The sequence below is a fragment of the Stylophora pistillata genome, chromosome 7 (assembly GCF_964205215.1).
Source record: "Stylophora pistillata chromosome 7, jaStyPist1.2, whole genome shotgun sequence".
NCBI lineage: Eukaryota > Metazoa > Cnidaria > Anthozoa > Scleractinia > Pocilloporidae > Stylophora > Stylophora pistillata.
Genome location: NC_142525.1, coordinates 25,023,848 through 25,048,956, shown reverse-complemented (window position 1 = coordinate 25,048,956; position 25,109 = coordinate 25,023,848). Strand labels below are relative to the sequence as shown.

Sequence of the window (25,109 nt, the reverse complement as noted above, 5' to 3'; positions counted from 1 at the left end):
GAACTGCCATGAATTACTTGCCCTCTGCTTGATATGTCTTGATTACGCATCATCTTGTAAGAACAGAAGAAATAGCTCGAAAACGCGCCTTTCAAAGAAAAAGAAAACTGCAGGATATCCAGAAGAGTAGTCACTGCGTTAGCTAAAATGTACATTGGCGAATTTGGTTAAAATGTGAGCTGTCCAGAGTTGAGGTCCAGTGATGTTTAACTTCCCCGTGAGCGCAAGGTATGTTAGGTCTGTTGCGATGGCTTTTCGCGTTCGTTTTTGACAAACCTGTTTCGTTTTTCACAGTGAGCTGCGGCAACTTTCATCAGTACCATTCGAGTCATATCATAGCACTGAAACTGGAAAATAAAAGTCTATTAATTCGAAGTATTCAGTTTATCCAAGAACCAAACAACGTTCGATTTGGATTCGATTACGTACGTTTTTAGCCCAGAAGTGTGTTCCTTATAGTGGAATGTTCCTTGATCCGGCTTATTCGTGCTGTATTTGGAAGTTATTTGATGTATTAATTTCGCTATTATTTGAGAACGTATGTATATGTGGACATGCTTTTCTCAGAAGTGTCGATTAGGCATTCTTTGAATGATATATATAAAAGTAATTGATTACACACAATAACACAGGCAAACCCAATCTCGTTTCAACAATTTAAAAGCGAAGGTGGAAATTAGCTAACACAATGTAAGGCTTCACTTCAAACCTCTATGGTAATTTTCTCTGCGTTTAATTAGTTTTTAATTCTTTGTGTCACTCATCTGTTGATTTTTCTGTATACGTTTGTAATGCTCTAAATTACCCCTTTTTCTCCGAATGTAGGTAAAATTTAAAGGGCAATTAAATTAGGTAACAAGAGTTAACAATACATTATGTACAGATGTTATCAAAATTTGTAAACAGTTGAGTGCAAATAAAAATAATATTGCTTGAATTATGATATCTTAAATGCATGCAGAACCTTAACCTGCTCAACATTATATCATTTCTCTTGGAGGAAAGCCTTGTGTCTCTAACATTTATAGTTCAGTGGTTTTATTGGCTCTTTGGGTTGCAGAGACCAACTTGAAACAACAATTATGCAATAGAAACGTTCAGTGGCACCAGTATAATGTTACCTGTGCATAAAATTAATGTATATTTGTGAGACCTATTTGTGAGTGCTAATGTATGATTAATGTTTTACTTTAACTGGAAACATATTATTTTGTACATGCTCAATGTCAATCAGTCTCTAGTTTTGTTCACAATGAGATCGAAATCAGAGTGTAAGGTTGTGCATAATTAATTGAACTGTGATCTCTGAATTCAACACTGGCAAAGCGAACAACTTTTGTGCACATGTTTTATTGAGTCATCCGGTGAACAAAAGAAATGCAGCAATGTGGATGTGGTTGCAATATTCATACTGTCTAACTGGTCCTGCATGATAAAAGTAGCATCTTACATTGTATTGTATTGTAGGATGGCTGTGTGGCAATATATTATGAAATTTTCTGGTTGTGATGAGTTACCAGTTTTTCAAACCTACAGTGTATGGTACTTTGTCTGCAAACTCTTCTGTAAAGCCCTCTAGCCAAGATTTCTGTTTATTGAAACCTCAGTAAAAAGCAGATTGATCAATTAAATAAACTGAATTTTCAATTTCAAAGTGTTGTGTCAGGTGTAGTATCAGTAATATGTATAAGCTGCTTCTTGGCTTAAGTCTGAATTAAATGCAAAACATCACCATAACATTCTACTTTCCCCACGGTAATTTATTAGAAATCTGAAATGTTTTCAATAGATAATGTTTTCCTGGCATAATTTATGTAATTTTGTTTCTCCATTACTTAAACCTTTAACACTTAAGAATGTGTGGCATTAACATGTTATTTTTCCTTACAATATCACCCTTGAATCACACATTAGAGTCACAAGAATATAGGAAATCATCTGATTCACCAGTTGGAGGAGGTCTTGATTGTCAAAGGAATTCTCATTGTCAGCATCTTTCGAAATGTACAGGGAACAGTATGGAGAATATACATACTAATCTTTAATTTGTTACATCTCCTTACAATAATTATTTTTCTACAAACTGTTACTTTTAAGGGTTGGAGAGTCATGCTGGGATTCAAGATCTTGATGGAATCCTTACCGCACAACAGACATCTCTTGTGGATGACCAGAGGGGTGCAAGCTACTGGTAATTCCTCTTTGGTGTTGTTGTTTACTCCAACAAATTTTCATGTTAAAGTTTCTGACCTTCCAGTTCATGGCTCTTTGGTGTTAGACTCCTTGGAATTGGTTGATATTAACTGTACCTTCCTGTTCAAGTTTTCTTTGCCCTAACTGTCCTGCTATTTACATTAATTATTTTACAGTCAAACTAAGTGAAACGTACCCCTGGAGATTACATTAATGAATTGATCATTTGGATATTGAACCCGCCAGTCATTTCAAGAATGCAATAATGAATGGATTATTTGATTATTGAACCCGCTAGCCATTTCACAAATGCAATAATGGATTGATTATTTGAATATTAAACCCGATAGCCATATCCGTTTTGGAAAGGCGCGGATCATTGTTCAAATTAGAAGTCCATTTCTGAAGTCCAATAAGATTGTTCTATTTGAGGAGGAATCCTGAAAATGAACAAACTGCACTGTAAAAACACTGCGAAAACAGTTGGTCGCAAATATTAACGAAATAAAAAAAGTCTTGCAATGGCTTCGCCATAAACTAGTTTTTTCGACCATGAATACACATAAGAATTTCTACAAGTTTGTCAAGATGTAAATGGGTGAAAAAAGCTCTCGATAACATTCCATTTACAATATTAACAAGAAGTTCTACACAACACTCTAACTCACCTTTCCCACCACGTCTGATGCCATGATGAAATGGTTTTGATACATCATCACATGTTCGCATAATCCAATCAGAAATGGACTTCTGATTTGAACAATGATCTGCGCCTTTTCAAAACGAATACGGCTATCAGGTTCAATATTCTAATAATCAATCCATTATTGCATTCTTGAAACGGTTAGCGGGTTCCATGTTCAAATATTCAATTTGTTATTGCGTTCTTGAAACGATTAGCGGGTTCAATATTCAAATAATCAAATCATTAATGTAATCCTGAGGGGTACGCTTCACTTAGTTTGACTGTAAAGGTGTTCCATGTTTTAGATTTCTAACTTTTCTCTTACACAAAAGCTTATTTCAATATATTTTTAAACCTCTCAATTTTCTGCAACTCACCTGTTGAGCCCCATATTGCTCAGTGTGGAGAAGTGAAGGTAGTTTGACATTTTATTGTTTTTTCCTTTTTAGCTACAATATTCAATAGTAAAAGTCTTCAGTGATGTCTGGGCTATCAAAGGTAAGACGAATGCGATAACTGAATCTTTTTGTGAGACTGTGTAGTTTAATTTTTAGCACCATGAAAAATACTACTAGACTTTTTAAACAGGAAAACACTATTCTTTGGTTAGATGTTTACAGCAAGCAAATAGAATAGTTACCTACTGGTGCATGTTGAGTTTCAAAAAGAAAAGAAGTTTAATTATAGTCCTAAAGAAGAAAATATTTGTTATATGCATTATATGGACAGTTAAAACTTAGGTAGAAGTCAGGAGGTTGATGAAACTTAGAATTGATGCATCCCATTCATGTACCTAACTTTGTGACATTAGGAAGAACACAGTGAGCAGCAAATTTAGACAGACATACAGTATTTTTGCACATAAACAAGTAATTCCCTAGAGGAGACTTGCAAATTATTTTGAATACTTTTTCTTTTGCTCTGGTAGGATTTTGACATTCCCAGTGTAGCCTCTACATCACAAGAAGGCCAAAAAAACAGGACACTGAAAGTCACTTTGCTGAGCAGCGAGTGGAGATCATCAACTGATGGAGACCTGTCAACCATCAACAGAGAGCTTGCCATACAGTTGGCTAAACACTCCAATGTGGAAGTTAGTGTCTTTCTTCCACAATGTAGTGAAGAAGACAGGAACAATGCGGAAAGTCATGATGTTCGGCTTGTTGTTGCTGAAACACTACCTGGTATAAATCCAGTTGACCGTCTGATGTTTGTCCCAGATGGACATGTCGTGGATTGTGTGGTAGGACATGGAGTAACTCTTGGCAGACAAGTGCAGGTCATTAGAAAACAGCACAACTGTAAATGGATCCAAGTTGTTCACACTGCCCCAGAAGAACTTGGAGTGTACAAAAGCATTTCAAAAGGTGAACAACTGCAAAAAACGGAAGTAGCATTGTGTGAGAAGGCTGATCAAGTTGTAGCAATTGGACCCAGGCTGACAGATGCTTACAAACGTTACCTTCGTTGTAGTAAAAAAGAGCAAAATGTTTTTAATCTTACTCCAGGCATATTCTCTGAATTTTTGGATGTGGAGCAAGCCACAGAAGAAAGAAGAACATTCCGTGTCCTAGTCCTTGGAAGTGGTGACTGCTGTGAAGATTTCATGTTGAAAGGGTTTGACCTTGCAGCTCAAGCAATTGCTGAGTTGAAAGATAAATCCTACCAACTCAAGTTTGTTGGTGCACCAAGAAAGAAAGGGGAGGAAATAGCAGATGAGCTTCTTCAACATGGAATTGATTGTAATCAGCTTATTGTTCGCAGCTTCAGTGACAGTAGAGAAGTATTAGCTAACTTATTGTGTGAGGTTGATCTTGCCATAATGCCATCCAAGACTGAAGGATTTGGACTTAGGGCTCTTGAAGCCTTATCTGCTGGATTACCGGTACTTGTCAGTGGTAATTCAGGTCTTGGAGAAGCTCTGAAGGAGGTGCCTTTTGGATCACACTGTGTGATCGCCTCTGAAGATCCTAGAGACTGGGCCAGGGAAATCAAGGCTGTGCGACAGAAAAAGAGGAGTGTGCGACTTACAGAAACAAAGTTTCTTCGTGAAAAGTACTTTGAGATGTACAGCTGGAAAGAGCCCATTAGAAGTCTTGTAGAGAGGATGTACAGTCTCATATTTGGTAAGCTTGTCTCTTCATTAGTTCTTTTGGGAAATCAGTCCAACATAGTCATCTATTTTTATATTCTTCACCGTGATATCTCTATAATTATTTCCATTTCAGGAGCTTCTTAAATTGGTGATTGTTTCCATTTTTATTACATCCATTTTGAAATCACTGGTGGTTCCTGTAATCTGATTGCAGGCTCTAATTGGTGCAATTTTAAACAATTATTGGGTGAGGTTTTGTGATATCCGGAATAATCAAGGTCGAGGTAAGTGTTATCAGCTGAAGCCTAAGGCTGAGAACACTAATCGATCGAGACCTTGATTATTCGGGATATCACAAAAACCGAATTCAATAATTGTCTTATTAAACATTGTTTTAAAGAAAATAACATCAAATACATTATCGCAGCAAACACAGTTTATTTTCGAACAAAACGATCCATCCTTTTCTCACGCTTCCACATTAAAAGATTTCAACACTTGGGCTAATTCCTCAGTTTTTGCCATGTGGCTCCTAGATATTTTTCTCTTTAAGGTATTCGTAGAACAATTCCTTTGCCACTTTTGTCGATCTTTAGTATTTTCTGAATCTTTATCTTCAAGTAATTTCTCACTTTCTCTCTGGGTCGATGAACCAAATTGAGAAGCCATTCTTACTTCGCTGTCCGCAAACTTGACATTGCTCATTACAACTTCACGACGGTTTAAGTGTGTCTTTCTGAAATGGGGGTAGCCGCTGCATTTTTATCGCGAGGGCTCAAAGCTGCATTTCCGAGAGCTGTTGGCTCGCGTTCGGCCTTCTATTCAATGAGAGTAAGGAGGCTGTAGATGGAAGAACTTGCAACTTTTGAGCAGAGAAGTTATTATTCTTTTTCAAAAGGCTTTAACAATGTAGGCTAATTGTGTGGCATCAAATTAGTATCCATTTGTTTATATTTAATTCGCATTTACCAAAAATATCACCTTGTGTTTTTCTGCAACTGAATGCTTCACACTAAAATAATGATTTCACTTTTGGTTTAGTGTTGAGAAGCGTTTCAAAAGCTTTAAAACGAGCCCTTAAACAAAACTTTTAGTTGAGGTAAAGCGGAGAAACAGATTTCTGTGGCTGCTTAGCATATTTTCGCTCGTGACCACGAATGTCAACAGAAGGGCTTTTCCTATGTTCCGATTCGCAAACGCCAACTGTTTACTTTTTGTGTATGAGGTTTCTTTAGCTACATTGGAAACTTCAGTAAGCTTTCCAATGTAAAAAGAGAAAGGGAATTTTTTTAGTGGGAACTAATGTTTTATTCAATGTTAACAAGTTGCTGCCATTTCTTTGATGAACGGTTGGTATAACTTTTAAAATGTGCTGCGGCAAAAGTCAAATGGTTAAGATCTTAGCATTGTTCTTCAGGAGCGAAACATTTTTATTAGTTTACAGAGGAAAGACGTTTAAAAATTTGCTGTTTTCAAACCAGACCTGGAGGACTCAATCGCGAACCCATAACCTTTGATATTTTTTTGCTACGCAACGCAATGGCTATGGCATCATCATCTTACACTTCTAGCATGATAAAAGTTCTGGCTTTCCACTTTTAACTATAAAGTTAATTTTAATGAAACAATAGTGTGTCAAAACATCATTCGAGCATGAAACTGGAAACAAAAGAAATATATCACACCTAACATCAAAGCGCTTGTGATCGTGCAAGCTAGCTACATTTTCGGAAATTGTTCGTGCCGTGAATAATGAATACTCAATTAGAAAAACAATAGAGTGCATATATGAATACCTAACCGACCCACAAAATGTGGGTACATACTTAAACCGCGCTGAAGTTGTCATGTCCACCGGAAATCATGCATTGTACGCAAAACCTACAGATAATTGACTAATCTGTAGGTACAGATTAGTGAATAATCTGTAGGTTGCACTGTTTCCCAGAATTAACTGTGGGCGTTTAGCCAGTGAGAAGACAGATGGTGACGACAATGTATAATAAATTCACAAATCGCACCAGTTTTTGCTCTAAATGGCATCATTTTACACTTGACTGAGTTTTTGACAAATGATGTCAGTCTTTCTGTTTTGCATACAAAATAGGATGGAAAAGCATTTCCGGTTCCACTTCTTATATGCTGCTAATGAAACTGTAATTACACACATTTATATTAGAAGTCAAATGCTACAGGTCAGGGAATCTCAAAAACCTATGGCTGTGGTAGCGATGTAAAGAAGTCAATTAAACTGTGAGACAGTGAACAATGCACATTAGATGTGGTTGTACTGAGAAGGTTGAAGCTTTTTGTATGATGAGATAGTTAAAGACAGAGCTATAGTTCGATATTCACCCTTCTGAAGAAATTATCTTAAGAACTAATTTTCCTAATGGACTCAGTATGATCTCTTCATGTTTTTGAAGGGGAAAAATAAGCAGACAAGGTGAAATGATAACCATAAGTCAGTGAATCGCTAGGTTATAAATACTAAATTTTAATGTAATTTGTTCTTTTTTACCTTAAGGTTCAGAAAGCAGACCAGGTATTGCAACTGGAGATAAGAGGCCAGCCTCTACTGTTTTAGGTGATCGTCATTCCAAACAATTCAGAGGAAAATCAGTTAACTATGATCACCTTGAAGGTAATGTTGATATATGAAATGATGCTAGTAACCTTGTTCAAATGACTCCCAAACTTGCATGCCTTGTAAAGCTCACTAGTTTCCCATGAAATTTTTAGAAAGCATCTCTTTGTATTTTCTTTTTTATCAACTAAAAGGGCTGGGTAGTAAAAAAATGGATTAAGGTAACTCGGGGTTAGTGTGAAATCTGATTTCAGATCTGAAAGGTTTGAAAGAAAATTCAGTACAGTTCTTTTTGTCTTGAATTTGGTTATTGGATGCTCTTAAAGAAAAGTATCCTGAAAAGGCTTTGAAGAAGGGAATGAAGAGATCCAAATTAAAATTTAGCATTAGGTTAGCATTAATCAACCTTCAGAAAACTGGTCTTAGGGATGTAATTAACTAATGTTATGCCTCTTTCAGCTCTGAAAGGCTCCTTGGGTGGTCGATCATCTCATTCTTCCATGGAATATGGAAAGTGTCCTTTCTCCTTGACCTCTGTAACTCAAGACAGACTTGTTCAAGTGAGAAGTCCCAGTCAAAGTTAGTGAAATTTATGGTCATTGTGTTATACTTAAAACTTTTTTTGTAAAGCAATGTTGATTATTATTATTATTATTATTATTATTATTATTATTAACTATTACTACTACTACTATGGTATTTCCTTTATTATTAAGGCTTTGTCCTCAGAGACAAAAACTTTACAGTTTTGGTGTATAATTATTTTTATATCTCTTCTATGGAAATGTTTTAAAACACATAGCAATTGGTCCAAAGGGAAACATATTGATTAAAACTGTCTGCCACAGGACCAGTGTTAATGTCATGTGTGACTACGAAGAGAGTAGAGGACACAGTAGACACAATTGGCTGGGAGATGACAAAACGCGGAGCCCTACTCCATGGAGTACCCTATGGAGTACCTTAATGGAGTACCCCTAAAAGTGATGTATTGGTCAAATAAAATCTTTTATGAACATAGTGAATCGTTTAGATGTACATATCCTAAAATATATTGAGCTTACCAGCTCTCCGAATGTCACAGTTCGATACAATCCAGTTTTTTGGGGGACAGTTTACTAGGGCTCTCAGTCTTACTTGGGTTCCTCCATTTTGGTTTTACCGCTGTGTAATGAGTCCTTTGACGAGAAGACAAACAACTCCATGTGATGACCAAAACCCACTGTTTCGATTTCTGCACGAGGTAAAATATTTTAGCTTACTGCATTTTCCAGATCAACAACTCCAGTCGGATTTATTTGCTGACCCGTCACTGTTGTTTTTTTTTTTGGTTTGTTTACATACCTCAATTTTATTGCGCTACAAATAGATGGGTGAGGAGAAGCTCGGTTTAAAGATAGGGTTTACCTTTTTAAGTCTCAAACTACAAATGTAAGCTTGTATCCTCATCGTTTCGCACATTTAAGAAACCCATGATGGAGCGCCACGCTTTTTGCAGACGTCACACATAAACAGGTATTTTTGGAAGACGTAAAACCCGTTGCAGAATGAAGGTTGTCCCTCCTTTTAACCTGTTGAAGATCATATGAAAATAGATGGTAGTCGGGTTATTAACGATAACGTTCATGGATGCTAGCAAAATTAAAGCTTTCCGTTGGAAGTGGTCAGCAGTTTAATGTTAATTTCAAGATGGCGGTCAATTCGTGTACTACATCGAACCGCGACAATCGGAGAGCTGACAAGCTCAAAATATATCAGGATATGTACATCTAAACGATTCACCATGTTCATAAAGTATTTTATTTGACTAATACATGATTTTTAGGGGTACTTCATCCAGGTACTCCATAGGGTACTCCATGGAGTAGGGCTCTGCGTTTTGTCATCTCCCTATTTTGAAAGACGTAAAACCCGCTGCCGATTGAAGTACGTCCGCACTTTTGGCCTCTTGAAGATCATAAGATGAGGATGGTAATCGGTCCATTAAAGAACACGTTCACAGATTACATTTAAATAAAGTATTTTATCTGACCAATATATGATTTTTAGGGCTACTCCGTGGAGTAGGGCTCCGCGTTTTGTCATCTCCCCAATTGGCTAACTCAGGAGTGGTGATCATGTGACTTGAAATGGGTAGAAATCAAAACAAACACATTTCGGTTCGCACGTGGAAATTGCATCTTAAAAATGCCGCACTTTTGCTGCAGCGGAGAGTGCGAGAGTAGCTCTGATAAACGTCCAGATATTTCTTTACACGGGCTTCCGTTTGATAACAAGGCTTTTTTGAAGACATGGATCGCAAAAATGCAAAGAAATTCTAATTATTCCAAACAATTCAGAGGAAAATCAGTTAACTATGATCACCTTGAAGGTAATGTTGATATATGAAATGATGCTAGTAACCTTTTTCAAATGACTCCCAAACTTGCATGCCTTGTAAAGCTCACTAGTTTCCCATGAAATTTTTAGAAAGCATCTCCTTGTATTTTCTTTTTTATCAACTAAAAGGGCTGGGTAGTAAAAAAATGGATTAAGGTAACTCGGGGTTAGTGTGAAATCTGATTTCAGATCTGAAAGGTTTGAAAGAAAATTCAGTACAGTTCTTTTTGTCTTGAATTTGGTTATTGGATGCTCTTAAAGAAAAGTATCCTGAAAAGGCTTTGAAGAAGGGAATGAAGAGATCCAAATTAAAATTTAGCATTAGGTTAGCATTAATCAACCTTCAGAAAACTGGTCTTAGGGATGTAATTAACTAATGTTATGCCTCTTTCAGCTCTGAAAGGCTCCTTGGGTGGTCGATCATCTCATTCTTCCATGGAATATGGACAGTGTCCTTTCTCCTTGACCTCTGTAACTCAAGACAGACTTGTTCAAGTGAGAAGTCCCAGTCAAAGTTAGTGAAATTTATGGTCATTGTGTTATACTTAAAACTTTTTTTGTAAAGCAATGTTGATTATTATTATTATTATTATTATTATTATTATTATTATTAACTATTACTACTACTACTATGGTATTTCCTTTATTATTAAGGCTTTGTCCTCAGAGACAAAAACTTTACAGTTTTTGAAAAGACGTAAAACCCGCTGCCGATTGAAGTACGTCCGCACTTTTGGCCTCTTGAAGATCATAAGATGAGGATGGTAATCGGTCCATTAAAGAACACGTTCACAGATTACATTTAAATATTTTGAAAGACGTAAAACCCGCTGCCGATTGAAGTACGTCCGCACTTTTGGCCTCTTGAAGATCATAAGATGAGGATGGTAATCGGTCCATTAAAGAACACGTTCACAGATTACATTTAAATAAAGTATTTTATCTGACCAATATATGATTTTTAGGGCTACTCCGTGGAGTAGGGCTCCGCGTTTTGTCATCTCCCCAATTGGCTAACTCAGGAGTGGTGATCATGTGACTTGAAATGGGTAGAAATCAAAACAAACACATTTCGGTTCGCACGTGGAAATTGCATCTTAAAAATGCCGCACTTTTGCTGCAGCGGAGAGTGCGAGAGTAGCTCTGATAAACGTCCAGATATTTCTTTACACGGGCTTCCGTTTGATAACAAGGCTTTTTTGAAGACATGGATCGCAAAAATGTAAAGAAATTCTAATTATTTTAATGTGAACAAGCATGTGAAGATTTAAAGTGAGCACTTCAGCCCTGGAGATTTCATCAATCCTGACGCGAAAAAAACTCATATTAAAACGCAACGCAGTCCTTTCTATATTCGCTTGGAGTAAGGAAAGTCCAGAAACTGTGGCAAGGTCTGCGGTAGAAAAGCTGAACACTAGCAGGCAAGAGGAAGAAGAAGCGACTGACACAGCATCTAAGGGCGAAGGTGACGAAACTTTAAATCTTTCTGGGCTAACTTTGACTTCACACAAAACTCAGTGATTGTGAAGAAGCGCTCCCCAAAAAACCTGTCGGTCAACGGTCGGCCGACGGGTTACCAACAGACTACCGACAGCTAACCGACAGGCTACTGACAGGTTATTGCGTGTGAAAACACGCAGTAAACATGACCCAGAAACGATAATAGTCCCGATAAACACTAGTCTCCCTCGAAGCCGTTTTTTCTGATGTCACGCAACGCTCCCCCAAAGGAGGAGCGTTGCGTGACATCCGAGAAAACGGCTACGAGGGAGACTAGATAAACACGAGTTAAGCTTAGCCGACTTATTGATCGATGGTAAAAAGATTTCTTTCGGAGACGATTAACCAGCAGGACAATCAATATAGTAAGGGTTAAAGGTGATTTAATCCAACCTCAGAAATCCAAGGGGAAGTGAGAAAGCTACTTTGGAAGCTTTTCAGTCGTGTCGCTGAACTCCACGTACAATTCGCCCAATAACGCCTACTAGTTAATTGGAGGGGGAATGGTACCTAGGTACACATTTCAAAATGGAGGACAAATAACTCGTAGCGAGATCGCAGTTAAGACGTTGAAAATTTGGCTGTTCTTAGTGGTGTTCGCGCTAGGATTGGTTTCTACAACAACTGTACCTACTAAAGTTCCCCATACAGTACGCAGTGTATCTTTTCAATTCACTTTTATGGATGAATAAGGTAAAGTTTACGACACGTTGTAGCCGACACTTCACCGACAGGTCACCAACAGTCGGCCGACACTTTTGACTAAAACTGTCGGCCGACAGCCGACCAACAGTTGGCCGACAAACGGCCAACTGTCGGCCGACACTCGACCGACAAACGGCCGACAGGTTTTTTGGGGAGCTCTTCTTCACAATAGCCCATTTCCGAATTACCCTTTGCCTCATTTTCAAAACGAATCCTGGTGCTCATCTTTTCATATGATAAGTTTTCATTCACATGCAAATTAAATTCATTTTCACAAGAATGGTTGAGCACCAAGCCTCGTTTTCAAAAAGAGGCCAAGGGTAATTCGGAAATGGGCTATTACCCAAGAATCAAACGCAAGAGGATGATTTCTGCGAATTAACAGATATATCTCACAGGATACCATGTCTACATAGCTTTTCTGTGTACCACTTGCTATCAAAGTGCACTACGTATGATGGACGATCCTCGCAGTAGATAGCGCTATTTGAGCAATAGCGAAATTCAGACCTGAAAAAAATCAGGCCTGTACGGGACTCGAACCACTGACCTCTGCGATACTAGTGCAGCGCTCTAACCAATTGAGCTAACAAGCCAACTGAGAGCAGGCCGTTAAGTTGATTCGTAATGAACCCGTGAAAGTGATAAATGAGATAGAATAAATATATGAAAATCATATATTTTGAACTGCGGTATTTGATACGTATGATGGACGATCCTCGCAGTAGATAGCGCTATTTGAGCAATAGCGAAATTCAGACCTGAAAAAAATCAGGCCTGTACGGGACTCGAACCACTGACCTCTGCGATACTAGTGCAGCGCTCTAACCAATTGAGCTAACAAGCCAACTGAGAGCAGGTCAGTGGTTCGAGTCCCGTACAGGCCTGATTTTTTTCAGGTCTGAATTTCGCTATTGCTCAAATAGCGCTATCTACTGCGAGGATCGTCCATCATACGTATCAAATACCGCAGTTCAAAATATATGATTTTCATATATTTATTCTATCTCAAAGTGCACTACGCTCTCCAAAGAAGATAAGCTCATTAATTAAAACCAGTTTCACACATTTCACTGGTTTTAATTCCTATGTTGACTTCATGAATACACTTAAATTTCTACTGCGCAATCTTGACCCAAAAAATTTGATTTACTGGGATAGTGAAGCTGGAAAAGCAAGTGTGATAGACATTGAAACTGTTAGAGGAAGGGAAACTGAAGGAGGGAACAATTGCATTGAAAGGGAATCAACAATGACAAGACCCTCTGCACACAAGCTTTCAGTGGAGGATGAGTTTCTCATGTTACTGATGAAGCTGAGGATGGGACTGTCCAACATTGATTTAGCAGAGAGGTTTTGTGTATCCAGAGTACTGTAAATAATATTAATCTTAACTTACCTGGGTTAATTTTGTGTATAATGTAATTGGCAGCCTAAAAATATGGCCACATAGAGATATAAATATAAAACATTCTCAAGAGGAATTTATTAAGAAGTATCCTAACACTATTGTGCATGTGACTGTTGATGCAAGTGAAAGTTACAGTACTTACAAGTCCCACATAAATTTTAAGTCTCTCTTGGGAGTGGATCCTAATGGTGGCATTATGTTTGTGTCTCAATTATTCGATTGTTCCATTTCTGACAAACAAATAGTGCAGAGATCAGGGTTTCTGGAATCTGTAAAACAACAAGTACAATGTGGAGAACTAAAAGAAGGAGATGCCATCGTGGCAGACAAAAGTTTTGACATCTGTGATGACCTTGCAAAATTGAAATTGAATATTCCTCCCTTCATGAAGGACAAAGTGGGATTCGGAGAGGGTGTTGTAATCAGGACCCAGACAATTGCGCAGCACCGCATTCATGTTGAAAGAGCGATTAAAGTGAAGAACAGTTCCCAAAAGATACTATCGGCAGTCTGTTGGGCCAACAGTCGGCCAACTGTTGCCCGTCTGTCAGCCATCTGTCGGCTGACTGTCGGCCGAGGGTTGACCAACTGTCGGCCGATGGTCGACCAACTGTCGGCCAACAGTCGGCCGACAGTTCGTTATGTTGCAGACCAAAGCGTCGGCCGACAGATGGCCAACAGTTGGCCGTCTGTTGGTCACCTGTCAGTGAATCCCGTACAGGCCTGATTTTTTTCTGGTTCGATTTTTGCTATTGCATAAATAGCGCTCTCTACTGCGAGGATCGTACATCATACGTATCTATAACCGCAGTTTAAAATATATGAACCTCATATATTCATTGTATCTCATTTATCACTTTCACGGTTTTATTACGAATCAACTTAACGGCCTGCTCCCAGTTGGCTTGTTAGCTCAATTGGTAGAGCGCTGCGCTAGTATCGCAGAGGTCAGTGGTTCGAATCCCGTACAGGCCTGATTTTTTTCAGGTCTGATTTTCACTATTGCTTAAATAGTGCTTTACTGCGAAGGATCGTGCACATATATGAACTTCATATATTCATTGTATCTCATTTATCACTTTTACGGGTTTATTACGAATCCACTTAACGGCCTGCTCCCAGTTGGCTTGTTAGCTCAATTGGTGGAGCGCTGCACTAGTATCGCAGAGGTCAGTGGTTCGAGTCCCGTACAGGCCTGATTTTTTTTTTTTTTCAGGTCTGATTCTCGCTATTGCATAAATAGCGCTCTCTACTGCGAGGATCGTGCATCATACGTATCTAATACCGCAGTTCAAAATATATGATCTTCATATATTCATTGTATCTCATTTATCACTTTCACGGTTTTATTACGAGTCAACTTGACGGCCTGCTCCCAGTTGGCTTGTTAGCTCAATTGGTAGAGCGCTGCACTAATATCGCAGAGGTCAGTGGTTCGAGTCCCGTACAGGCCTGATTTTTTTTTTCAGGTCTGATTTCGCTATTGCATAAATAGCGCTCTCTACTGCGAGGATCGTGCATCGTACGTATCTATAACCGCAGTTCAAAATATATGAACTTCATATATTCATCGTAACCAAATGAGTAAGTGTTTGCGATCATTTCAGCACAAGACTTACTGACACGTTGCCGACAGGTCACCGACAAGTTACTAACAGACGGCCGATAGTTTGCCGTCTGTCAGCCGCCACTTAAGTCTGCAACGTAACGAAAACTGTCAGCCGACTGTTGGCCGATAGTCGGTCATTTGTCGGTCGACTGTCGGCCGCTTGTCGGCCGACAGGTTTTCTGGGGAGCTATTATTGAATTGTATCGCTAAGGCCTGCTCCAAGGTATCTGCCCTCTTTGAAAATGGACACCTAATCTCAAGAAGATCATAGCATGGGTCAACAAGAGGATCAAAGATCTTCCCATCAGGACTTGCCCCTAGGTATGTGAGGAGTGGGTTAACACACAGGCCTGCGTCAAGAACTGTAAAGGTCTTTGTCACTTTTTGCTTGTTACGTGCAAATATTGCACGCGCTACTCTCTCATTAGCTTTTCCATGTGCAATTGCTCTGACCTTTGACAGGTCCTTGTTGGCAAACAGGCTTTTTACCATAGCTTTAGATGGCCTGTGAACACGTTGAAACACCGTGCTAAAACTGGAAGCTGTAAGGCGGAGCTTGTGTTGCTCCAACCACTCCTTGGATTCTCCTTGAAGAACAGTTCTCTTTTCAAGGGCTTGGGCTTCAGCAAGGTCAAGGCTGAGATTTGACTGAAAGAAATCTGGACAAGTGTCAAAATCCAGATTTGTTGTTGACCTAAGTTTGTTTGGCCTACCAAAGTCCTGCAGCTGATCGACCAAAGGTGAACCGAAAGGAACATTTCCAAAGACAGCATTTACTTTTATTATGGGCGCTTGGTCGCTCAACAGATAAGAAAATGGTGGGGGTTTGTCCGTGATCCACATCATTTCTACATTGGACAACACGTGCTGCATGTCTACCTGTCGCAGCTTTGGCCCTCTGGCCTCGTAAAGCTTGCATTTTACGGGGTCCAAATTCCGTGCTCCACTTCTATCTGTTGCGGCTCTGGTGTAATGTGTTCCCATAACTGGCATGGGGGATATAGATGTAGCTCAAGGAATGTGCCAAGACTGTGGCTGACTAGTACAAGTGGCCTCACTTGAAATGTCTTTCATTCCTAAACATGAGTAGTCGTTCAACTGGAACAAAAGGGCAAACATGTGGTTGCAATGTGCACCGCTTCCTCCCTTGCACGAACAGAGTGCATGGGCCACAACTGCTCGATCTCCATTTTTCATTTTCACCACTAGGTAGTGGGGCTCTTCATTCTTGCGAAGCAATTGATATGAACCAATGCACACGCAAAGGCGCAAGAACCATCAACGCAACAACATCCTTTGGTACAACCCACCTTTCAGCAAGAACACCAGCACTAACGTCAGGCATAAATTCCTTGTACTGATAGACAAACACTTCCCTAAAGACCATAAGCTTCGAAAAATCTTCAACAGAAACACAATCAAGATCAGTTACAGCTGCATGAACAATACAAAACAAATCATTGACAAAGATAACAAAAGAATCCTGACTTCCCACATAAAGACTAATGCTGCCGACACAACCGCCGACACTACCGCTAACAATAACAAGAAATGCAACTGCTGACAGAAAAACTCATGCCTGCTAGACAGAAACTGCCTCCAACAATCTGCTATCTACCAAGCTACCGTTACACGTAAAGACAACAACTCAACGGATTCATACATCGGACTCACCTCAGACGACTTCAAGACCCGCTACAGCAACCACACCTCATCGTTCCAACACGCAAAGCACCGCAACTCTATCGGACTCAGTAAACACATCTGGACACTTAAAGACAACAACATTGGCTATTCCATCACCTGGTGCATTCTATCTTGACATCTGCCCTTAAACAGCTCAAGCAAACGATGCAACCTATGCCTTAAAGAGAAACTCCAGATCATCTGCCGACCCGACCTATCTACACTCAACAAGCGTAACGAACTCGTCTCTTCCTGCCAACACAGAAACAAACTTTCCTACGCAACAGCTGACTTGACACTTTTCGCACCAAGTCAATTATGTTAATTAGCATGGTATATAAACAATGGTACTGTGTTATTCTGTCATTAAAATTCCCTGATGAGTGGACAACCCCGAAACAGGTCCGTAGGGATAAAATGTAGTTGATTTTTTCTGCCTATCGCACATTATACTCGCTCTACTATATGTATTAAGCACTGTTTTACGGATATCAAGTTTAACCCTTCTATATATCTATCTATCTATATATATTTGTTTTGTTCTTTGATTGTAATTTTTTTCTTTTTTTTTTTCAATTTATATATTTTAATTGTTGTTTGGCAAAGCTAATAAAAAAAATACAATGTTACCCTCTGACGTCATAGATTTTGCAATGTTGCCCACTCAGATACTTTCAACATGTGAAATCCAAAGTCACCAATGAGAGTGCTCTGTCAGGGTAAAAGACCTTTAGCAACACAACAATTAGTACTATGTTGATGCTAAAGTAAGGTCTGGTGCCCTTCGGCTTGAAAATGTGTTGGTAGCGTTAAGAAAAAGTCCTATTTGGTCACTCTTAAAAGTGAAAGGATTGAGGGCACTTTTTGCAAGGCTTCGTATAGGAGGGGTAAGGGATGGAGTATTAAGGTAGACTAGGTATGGGGGATTATTTACGATCATTTAAGCTGTTAACAAAGGTATACAATAAGCTGATAATTTGTTACTTAGATTAAAACTTTGAACTGAGAATTGATGATGGAGCTGTTTAGCCATTTAGAAAAAATGCCTTCAGATATTTTTCTTAGTTTTATTTAGGTTGAAATCTTGCTGTCACTGATTATCTCTTACAGATCAAGTACAAGGCATAACAAAATTGGTAGAACCAGACCTAATCATGCAATGCCCAGAAAATCCTAAGTCGGCTGGTAAGTTTTTCAAACAGCCCTATTCCTCAAAATATAGTCATCTCTCATAGGGACCCCCAGAATGTTTAACTGACATGCTAAGTATAAAGGTGTAGCTGAGACAATTATCCAGGCTTGAGGGGATAAACACAGTAACACTACTGTATCAACAAATTATTTACCTCGTCCGAAGGTTTCGGATGATATTAATTTTTTTCAAAACACTAAAAAATTCATGATACGATTAGAGAATACTTCTCAACTATTTGTAGTGATTAACACACTTTACACACTTTACACACTTTATTTTTCTTTTTCTTACAAAATAATTTAGATTATGTTGACCCGCAGATAGCAAATTTGCTATTCGAGGCGGGTCAATCATCAACAAACATTATTTACAATATATAAAGAAAATTAAAAACTAAATAATTAGATATTGTTAAATTATAAAAAGAAGCATAGCTGGCAAATACATCAATAGTTGTTCAATAAAGTATAGAAGCAAATACATTAGTACTGAAAGCAATCGGATCAATTTGTTTTAATTATGCAGTCCTTAAGTTTAGAGGAGATCTTTTCAACATCAAGATAAGAATCTTCATTATCTAGTATCTGAAATAAAGACGTTTTAATTTGTTTATTAAAGGAATGTTTTGATAACGTTTTGAATTCTTTCGGTATCTTATTCCAAATTTTGACACCAACACGCGAGAAAGCCTTTTTTCGTAGGTTAAGTCTAGAGTACTTTGTACTAAAGAGCTGCGATTTGGATGATCGAGTATTGTAGGTATGAATATGAGATGTTTTAGTAAATAGTTTCAAAATATTAATGGGAGCCCTCTGGTTGTGCACGTCAAACATAAGTTTACTTACGGCTTCATAATATAGGAACGTAACAGGCAGAATTTTTGCTTTGGCAAATAAAGGGATGGCATGCTCTCTTCGATCGGTGAAATAGATTAAGCGCAAAACTCGCTTTTGAAGAACTAAAATCTTGTTTAAATAAGCATTTGACGCATTGCCCCAGGCAAGGAGTCCATAAGTTATATAAGGTAGAATTAATGAATTGTAAATATTTACAAGGATAGTAGAGGGAACGAAGTACCTCAGCTTTGCAATCATCCCTATTGTTTTACCTATTTTTACGATAACAGAGTCAACATGGTTTTTCCATGATAAATTTTGATCAATTAAAACGCCTAGATATTTGATATAACTTTTTTGCTCTAAACTAACTCTTCGGTTTGTCTCACAATCTAAAATACCTATTTGTGGAGAAAACACTCTGATAGCCCATAGAAGCCATATGCTATTTTCAATGGACGAGAGTAGTCATAATTGCTGAAGAGCAGAGCATTATTTGTAATTCCTGAGGGGACTGATAACACAATGAAAAGAAAAAGTGAAGTGCATCAAATGATAGCGAATTACGTTCTGTTCTTAAGCAATTTTTAGTAGCCTGGAAAAGGTTACCCCTCTCCCTGTTAAAAATCTTAGCAATGCCCCTGACCAAGATCAAGGTTAGTAATACAATGCAAAAACTGTTTTGTCATGCATGGTTTGAAAGTGTTACCGTTCGATGCACTTCACTCCTTCTTTTCATTGATCTCGTGGGATCTGCAAATAATTGAATGATGGATCACGGAGGACTGTTTGTGTGTCTAGTGACTTAAAAGTCTGTTGAATTTAGGCAGCAGAGTTAATTTATCTTTTCAGACTACCCAGAGAAAATTGTAGAGCTGATCAAACGAGAGTACAAGGGCACTGTACTGTGTCCCTTCCCTTGGTGTGAGGGTGAATTACTGTTTGAATTGTCCAAGATATTTACGAGACTGAAGATTGTTGGTCGGAAGAAGGAAAGAGCAAAGTTGACAATTGTTCCCGTCGAAATGACTGATGTCTTTAGACCATACAAAGCATGTGATTGTCAATCTGACTGTGATTGTGAACGTGAAAACACAAGAGTGGTGTTGATCGAGGGACCACCTGGGATAGGAAAAACTACTTACTGTCAGAAACTTTCATATGATTGGTCTGTGGGGGACATTACAACTGGATCTTCTTTTCCTAAAGTGGACGTTTTTCTTCGGCTGATGTGTCGTGACATGAAGACTGCGAACATTGAGGATGCTATTGATGATCAGCTATTACCAATTACTGTTGACAAGGTAGACAAGGGGAAATTCTTCCATTTCATTCGCCGCAACCAAACTAGAGTCTTGCTGGTGCTTGACGGATTGGATGAATTGCCGAAAAACCTGTTCGAAGAATTTTTGCCTTTGATTAAAGGAAGAGTATTTCCTTTAACATATGTCATGTTAACAGCTCGACACGAAGCTGGGATGAAAGTTCGGCAACACTGTGACGCACTGTTTGAGATTGTAGGTTACACCAAAAGTGATGCAGATAGTTACATCAAGAAGTATTTTCGCAGTCACGACAAACCGAGTCTTGGTTTGGAACTGATCATGGAAATAGAAAAAGACACACAGCTCAGAAAATTGACTAGCAATGCACTGAACACAGCTCTTCTTTGTCTTGTTTTTGAAGATACAGGTGGAATATTGCCTTACAACAGAACCATGTTGTATAGTGAACTTGTCAACTGTGTTCTTAGAAGATATTGTTCAAAAAAAGAGATCTCTTTGGACTACCAAGATCCCATAAAGAAGTACGCAAACCAACTAAACCAGTTAGGAGAGCTGGCTCTTGAAGCTCTGCTTAAAGATGAATTAGCTTTCTCTTTAGAGGAGCTGAAAAGTCAGTCAAATGAATTCCTTGAGCTTGGATTTCTTTCTCGAGAGGCCAGTGCAAGCAAACTCAAACCGAAGCCAACTTATGCATTTATCCACAAGACTTTCCAGGAATATTTCGCCGCATTCCACGTGGCGCATGAATTGCTAACTACTGACAGGGACAAGGCTCCCCTTCTGGCACAGCTTAGTCCTGTTCATGATTATTGGCAGGTGTGGAAGTTTCTCATGACAATGGCAGCAAGTAAAAGTGATGATACAGCCGTCTTATTGGTTTCGAATATATGCACCTTCTTTCAGCATCAAAAAGTTGTCCAATTCTCCAGTGATGAGGATGATCAACTAAAAGCTAAATTAAGAGAAATTGTCTCCAGTCGTCTCTTAAAATATCACCATGTTTGTAAAGATGCTGGATATGATTGCGAGTCAGAGCAACAGAAATTGAGGCCTTTTTCAGTTGAGGAGGAGTTTTCGTTCTTAGTGAAAATAGTGGATGCCATTACTCAATGTGAAGAACCTAAAAGGAAACTTAAACCTTACCAAATTAAGATGGCTGGTATGCTTGCACGCTGTTTTCCCATGGATGAAATAACAGTGAAGAGTAGTCATGGTGGCACTACCTTTAACTCACGATTTCCATTTGTTATGTCTGAATATCTAAAAGGCAACTGCAAACTGAACAAATTAAATTGGGAACTCAATGTCTCAACTGCAGCAGCACTTGTTGATGTCCTTCAAACAAGTCGTACTCTTACGCATTTACATTTGACGAATGGCGTTTGGATCACGTCACTAACTCCAGCTCTTCAGGCAAATCACACGGTTACACATTTAGATATGCATGGAACCGGAGTCAGTGATGTGGAAGCCAAAGTACTTGGAAAAGTTCTCCAGTCAAATCATACTCTGACTCACTTGGGATTAGGTAATAATCAGATCACACCTATCGGGGTTGAAGCCTTAGCAGAAGCTTTGAAGTCCAATAAAGTAGTGGAGCACTTGAATATTGGAAATAATGGCATCGGTAATAAGGGAGCCACAGCACTTTCTCAAGCTTTGGAGTCTAACCAAACCTTGAGGTACTTAAATTTGGACGGTGAAATAAATAAATTGTTCTTCGGATCACGTGATCACCAAATTGGTAATCAGGGGTTACAGGCTTTAGCACATGCTCTCCGATATAACAGTTCGCTGACCTACCTAGATGTTCATGGACATACTTTTAGTGACTCATCATTAACAGAGCTTGGAAAGGCTCTTCAGTCAAATTGTTCTCTGACTCATTTATACTTAGGGGGTGAGAAATTTTCTTTGTTGTCCGAATGTTGCTTTGGTGATTCATCAGCAGAAGTGTTTTCAAAGGCCCTTCAATCACGTGACACTCGGCTGACCCGTTTAGATTTAAGCCGTGCCTCGATCAGCTCATCATGTGTAATACTCCTAGCAGAAGGTCTCAGGGTTAATTGCACTCTGGAACGTTTAGATTTGAGTCAAAATCACATTGACTGTCCAGGCGCAGTAGCTCTTGCACAGGCACTGAAAACAAATCAAACCCTGAAATATTTGCAGCTGCGAGAAAATAAAATTGGTGATGATGGTGCTAAAGAATTTGTGGAGGTTCTTCAGTACAATAAGACTTTGAAGTTTCTAGGCTTGATAAACAATCAAATGACTGAGTCAGGAAAAGACTTTTTCAAGGTTTTGGGTGGCCTATTGGAATCACGCCGACATCCTGTTGTTGGCGTTGGCATAATGTGGATTAGGAAGTAATGAGCATGAATTACCTGCCTGTAGAATTTGTCCCACCTTTATTTTTATTGGTCCAAACCAGGACTAAATGAAAGTATTTCAATTATAGAACAATGGAAAAAGGTGGTTTCAGGTACATAAACTGAGTACTCTGAGAAACACTCGTAGGCTACAGAAACTGTGATCATTTAAGCACCCCCAGACGGCATAGCATAGACTCTTTAGTCTTGATGTGACATAGTAATAATTATATTAGTTTTTTTTACGCTTTCAAATTGTAGGCCCATCCATGTGCAAACAGTGAAATAATCATGTTTTATATCTCTGATTCATGAAGTATTTTCAAAACATAGGGAAAGTAGAGACTAATAGTGTAATAGCTGGTATGTCAAGAATTGTATTTTTCACTTTGTAGTGATGGAATCTGAACATTTCTGTAGTAGTAGTTATCACATTAAATCTTTGTGTAAAATATCTGTGATTGACTTACCAGCTTCAGGAAAACCATGAAAATTGTCATTTGCACAGTGTAGTCATCATCAACTCATTTCTATTTTTTTTCTTTCTTGTGATTCCTCAGACCCCTTTGCTCGCTGTCCTCATATTTTCAGAATGATAGCTCAAGAAGTCTGTGTTTTTTTTTTCAGTTAAGAGCAAAAGCATTTAAAAAATGATTGTCTGTATTTGAAAATATTTTGCTTTTTCATTGGCTATTTGAGAATTTTTCCTTTTGTTACAGGGCGGGAAACTTGGCCCGTCCGAACGTCCGAGACGGGTAACTTTTCCATTCGGACAAGGTAAATGGATGATCGAAGTTGTCCGATTGGACAAGTAAGTGGTAGTGCTCTAACGTTGCCTGACTTTGGATAAATAATAAATCATTTTTTCCCGTAGTTTATAACTAAATGCCTTGAAAATAAACTTTGTTTTCTTTTTGTGCAAGTTGTGTATTTGATTTCTTCGCTAAGCGTCGCCACTGATTTCCACACGATCCCCGCTGTACAGCACAATTGCATGTACATCGATCACACGTGCATTTCAGTAACGGTCAGCGAGGTCAGCGACCTGAATCGCTCGTTTGCTTGACTATCGGCAATGTCTCAATCAAAATTGTTCAAAATTTTTGAAAAGGTCACCGGAAGCACATAAGAATGTCAATACAGACTAGGATGTTCCTTCCAAAAGGATAGAGATTGAAGATAACAAAAAGAAATATGAAACCAAGCGCGTAAGAAAATTTCAGTTGGCTTGGATGACAAAATTCGACTGGGTTTGTTATGAGCTAAAAACAAACAAAATGCACTGCTCCATGCCACTTGTCGGAAGTTTCCAGAAATAGCAGATAAGAGCAGCCCGATGTATATTGGATGTGGGGATGGAGTTCAAGGATTTAGACGAGAAACTTTACTGCCCATTAAAAAAGTCGTCACCATGTTGTTTGCCATACGAGACTGCTGAATGACCAGAAACGGGAAGACAGCCCATTGCAGAAGATGTTTTCGCGAATAAGCCAGGAATCACAAGCAAGGCTAGAGAAACTGTTCAATACTGCCCACTATGTCGCTAAGGAAAATCTTGCCTTTCAAAAATATGCCAGTATTTGTGACCTTCAGGAGAAAAATCAGGTTGACCTGGGACCTAATTACAGAAATCCTAAAGTCTGTAAAACAGTCGTTTCTGCAATGGCAGATACTGAGCAAAACATAATTAGAAAAAAGCTGCAAGAAGCAAGGTTCTTTTCAGTCTTGGCAGATGGGAGCACAGATTCAGGGATCATCGAGCAAGAATCTGTTTTTGCGAGATACATCGGACCAGACGGAGTACCTAAGACTCAGTTTGCCGACTTGGTTGATGCTTCACTCTTCAGGATCTCATGACTGTTAGTTCATCAACTAAAGGTATAAATGCTTTTGACCCAAAGCCAGCGATCAGCAACTGGTTTCTTGGTAGCAAAAGGAAAAGGCACTTTGTCTTGGTATCCTCTGGACAGCTCTCAGTCACTGCAAAGGGAACAAATCGTACTGCTAGTGGCACAAGACTAGAACCTGAAGAAGACGAAATTCTACCGCCACTTCCCCAAATTTCTGAAGATGAGTCAGACGTAGAATGAACATATTGACATACACCGACAGATGTATCAAAAGAATATACCTTTATTCAATTTGTTGCGTTGAATGTTTTTATTGACTATTTAGCTTTTCACTTAACTTGGGCATGGTTGAATTAAAAAAAGGATTTTTGAAACCCTAAACTGCTGTTGCCGACTTTTTTGGGACAAATTGTTTCGTCGTCCGGACAAGTAAAATACACACTGCACTTGTCCGAAGGGACAAGTGAATTGAAAAGAAAGTTTCCTGCCCTGTGTTGGTCCGGTTATTCTGTTCACTTTGGTCTTTGGGTTTACGATTTCAATCGGAAAGCACTTTATGGCCCATGCGCATCATTAGGACTTTTCTAGTTGTTCTAGAACTACCTTAGTAGGTCATTAGCGTGAAGAAGGTTTGACTATTTATTAGGATTTACAAATTTTTTTAAAAATATTTAAGACATTAACGTTGATTTGATTCATCAATTTAAAGCTGATACATGA

At 38.7% G+C, this 25,109-nt stretch overlaps 1 protein-coding gene and 1 non-coding gene across 2 annotated transcripts; both read left to right on the top strand.

The window, feature by feature from the left end:
• Positions 1-6: 6 nt before the first annotated feature.
• On the top strand, positions 7-23,461 carry LOC111341389 (uncharacterized). The gene is made up of 9 exons (XM_088728254.1): positions 7-228; positions 2,098-2,191; positions 3,328-3,376; positions 3,807-5,004; positions 7,501-7,617; positions 8,020-8,139; positions 10,334-10,453; positions 17,961-18,035; positions 19,734-23,461. The coding sequence occupies exons 3-9, from the start codon at positions 3,359-3,361 to the stop codon at positions 22,538-22,540; spliced, it is 4,455 nt and encodes a 1,484-aa protein (XP_088584380.1). The 5' UTR covers positions 7-228; positions 2,098-2,191; positions 3,328-3,358; the 3' UTR covers positions 22,541-23,461.
• Trnai-aau (transfer RNA isoleucine (anticodon AAU)) lies at positions 14,937-15,009 on the top strand. Its single transcript has one exon. It is a non-coding gene; the product is annotated as a tRNA-Ile (tRNA).
• Positions 23,462-25,109: the final 1,648 nt, after the last annotated feature.

Coding starts and splice junctions, on each gene's coding strand:
- LOC111341389 (XM_088728254.1), top strand. Junction 10,454..17,960: donor AGTGAGAAGTCCCAGTCAAA/GTTAGTGAAATT, acceptor TATCTCTTACAG/ATCAAGTACAAGGCATAACA. Junction 18,036..19,733: donor AGAAAATCCTAAGTCGGCTG/GTAAGTTTTTCA, acceptor TTATCTTTTCAG/ACTACCCAGAGAAAATTGTA.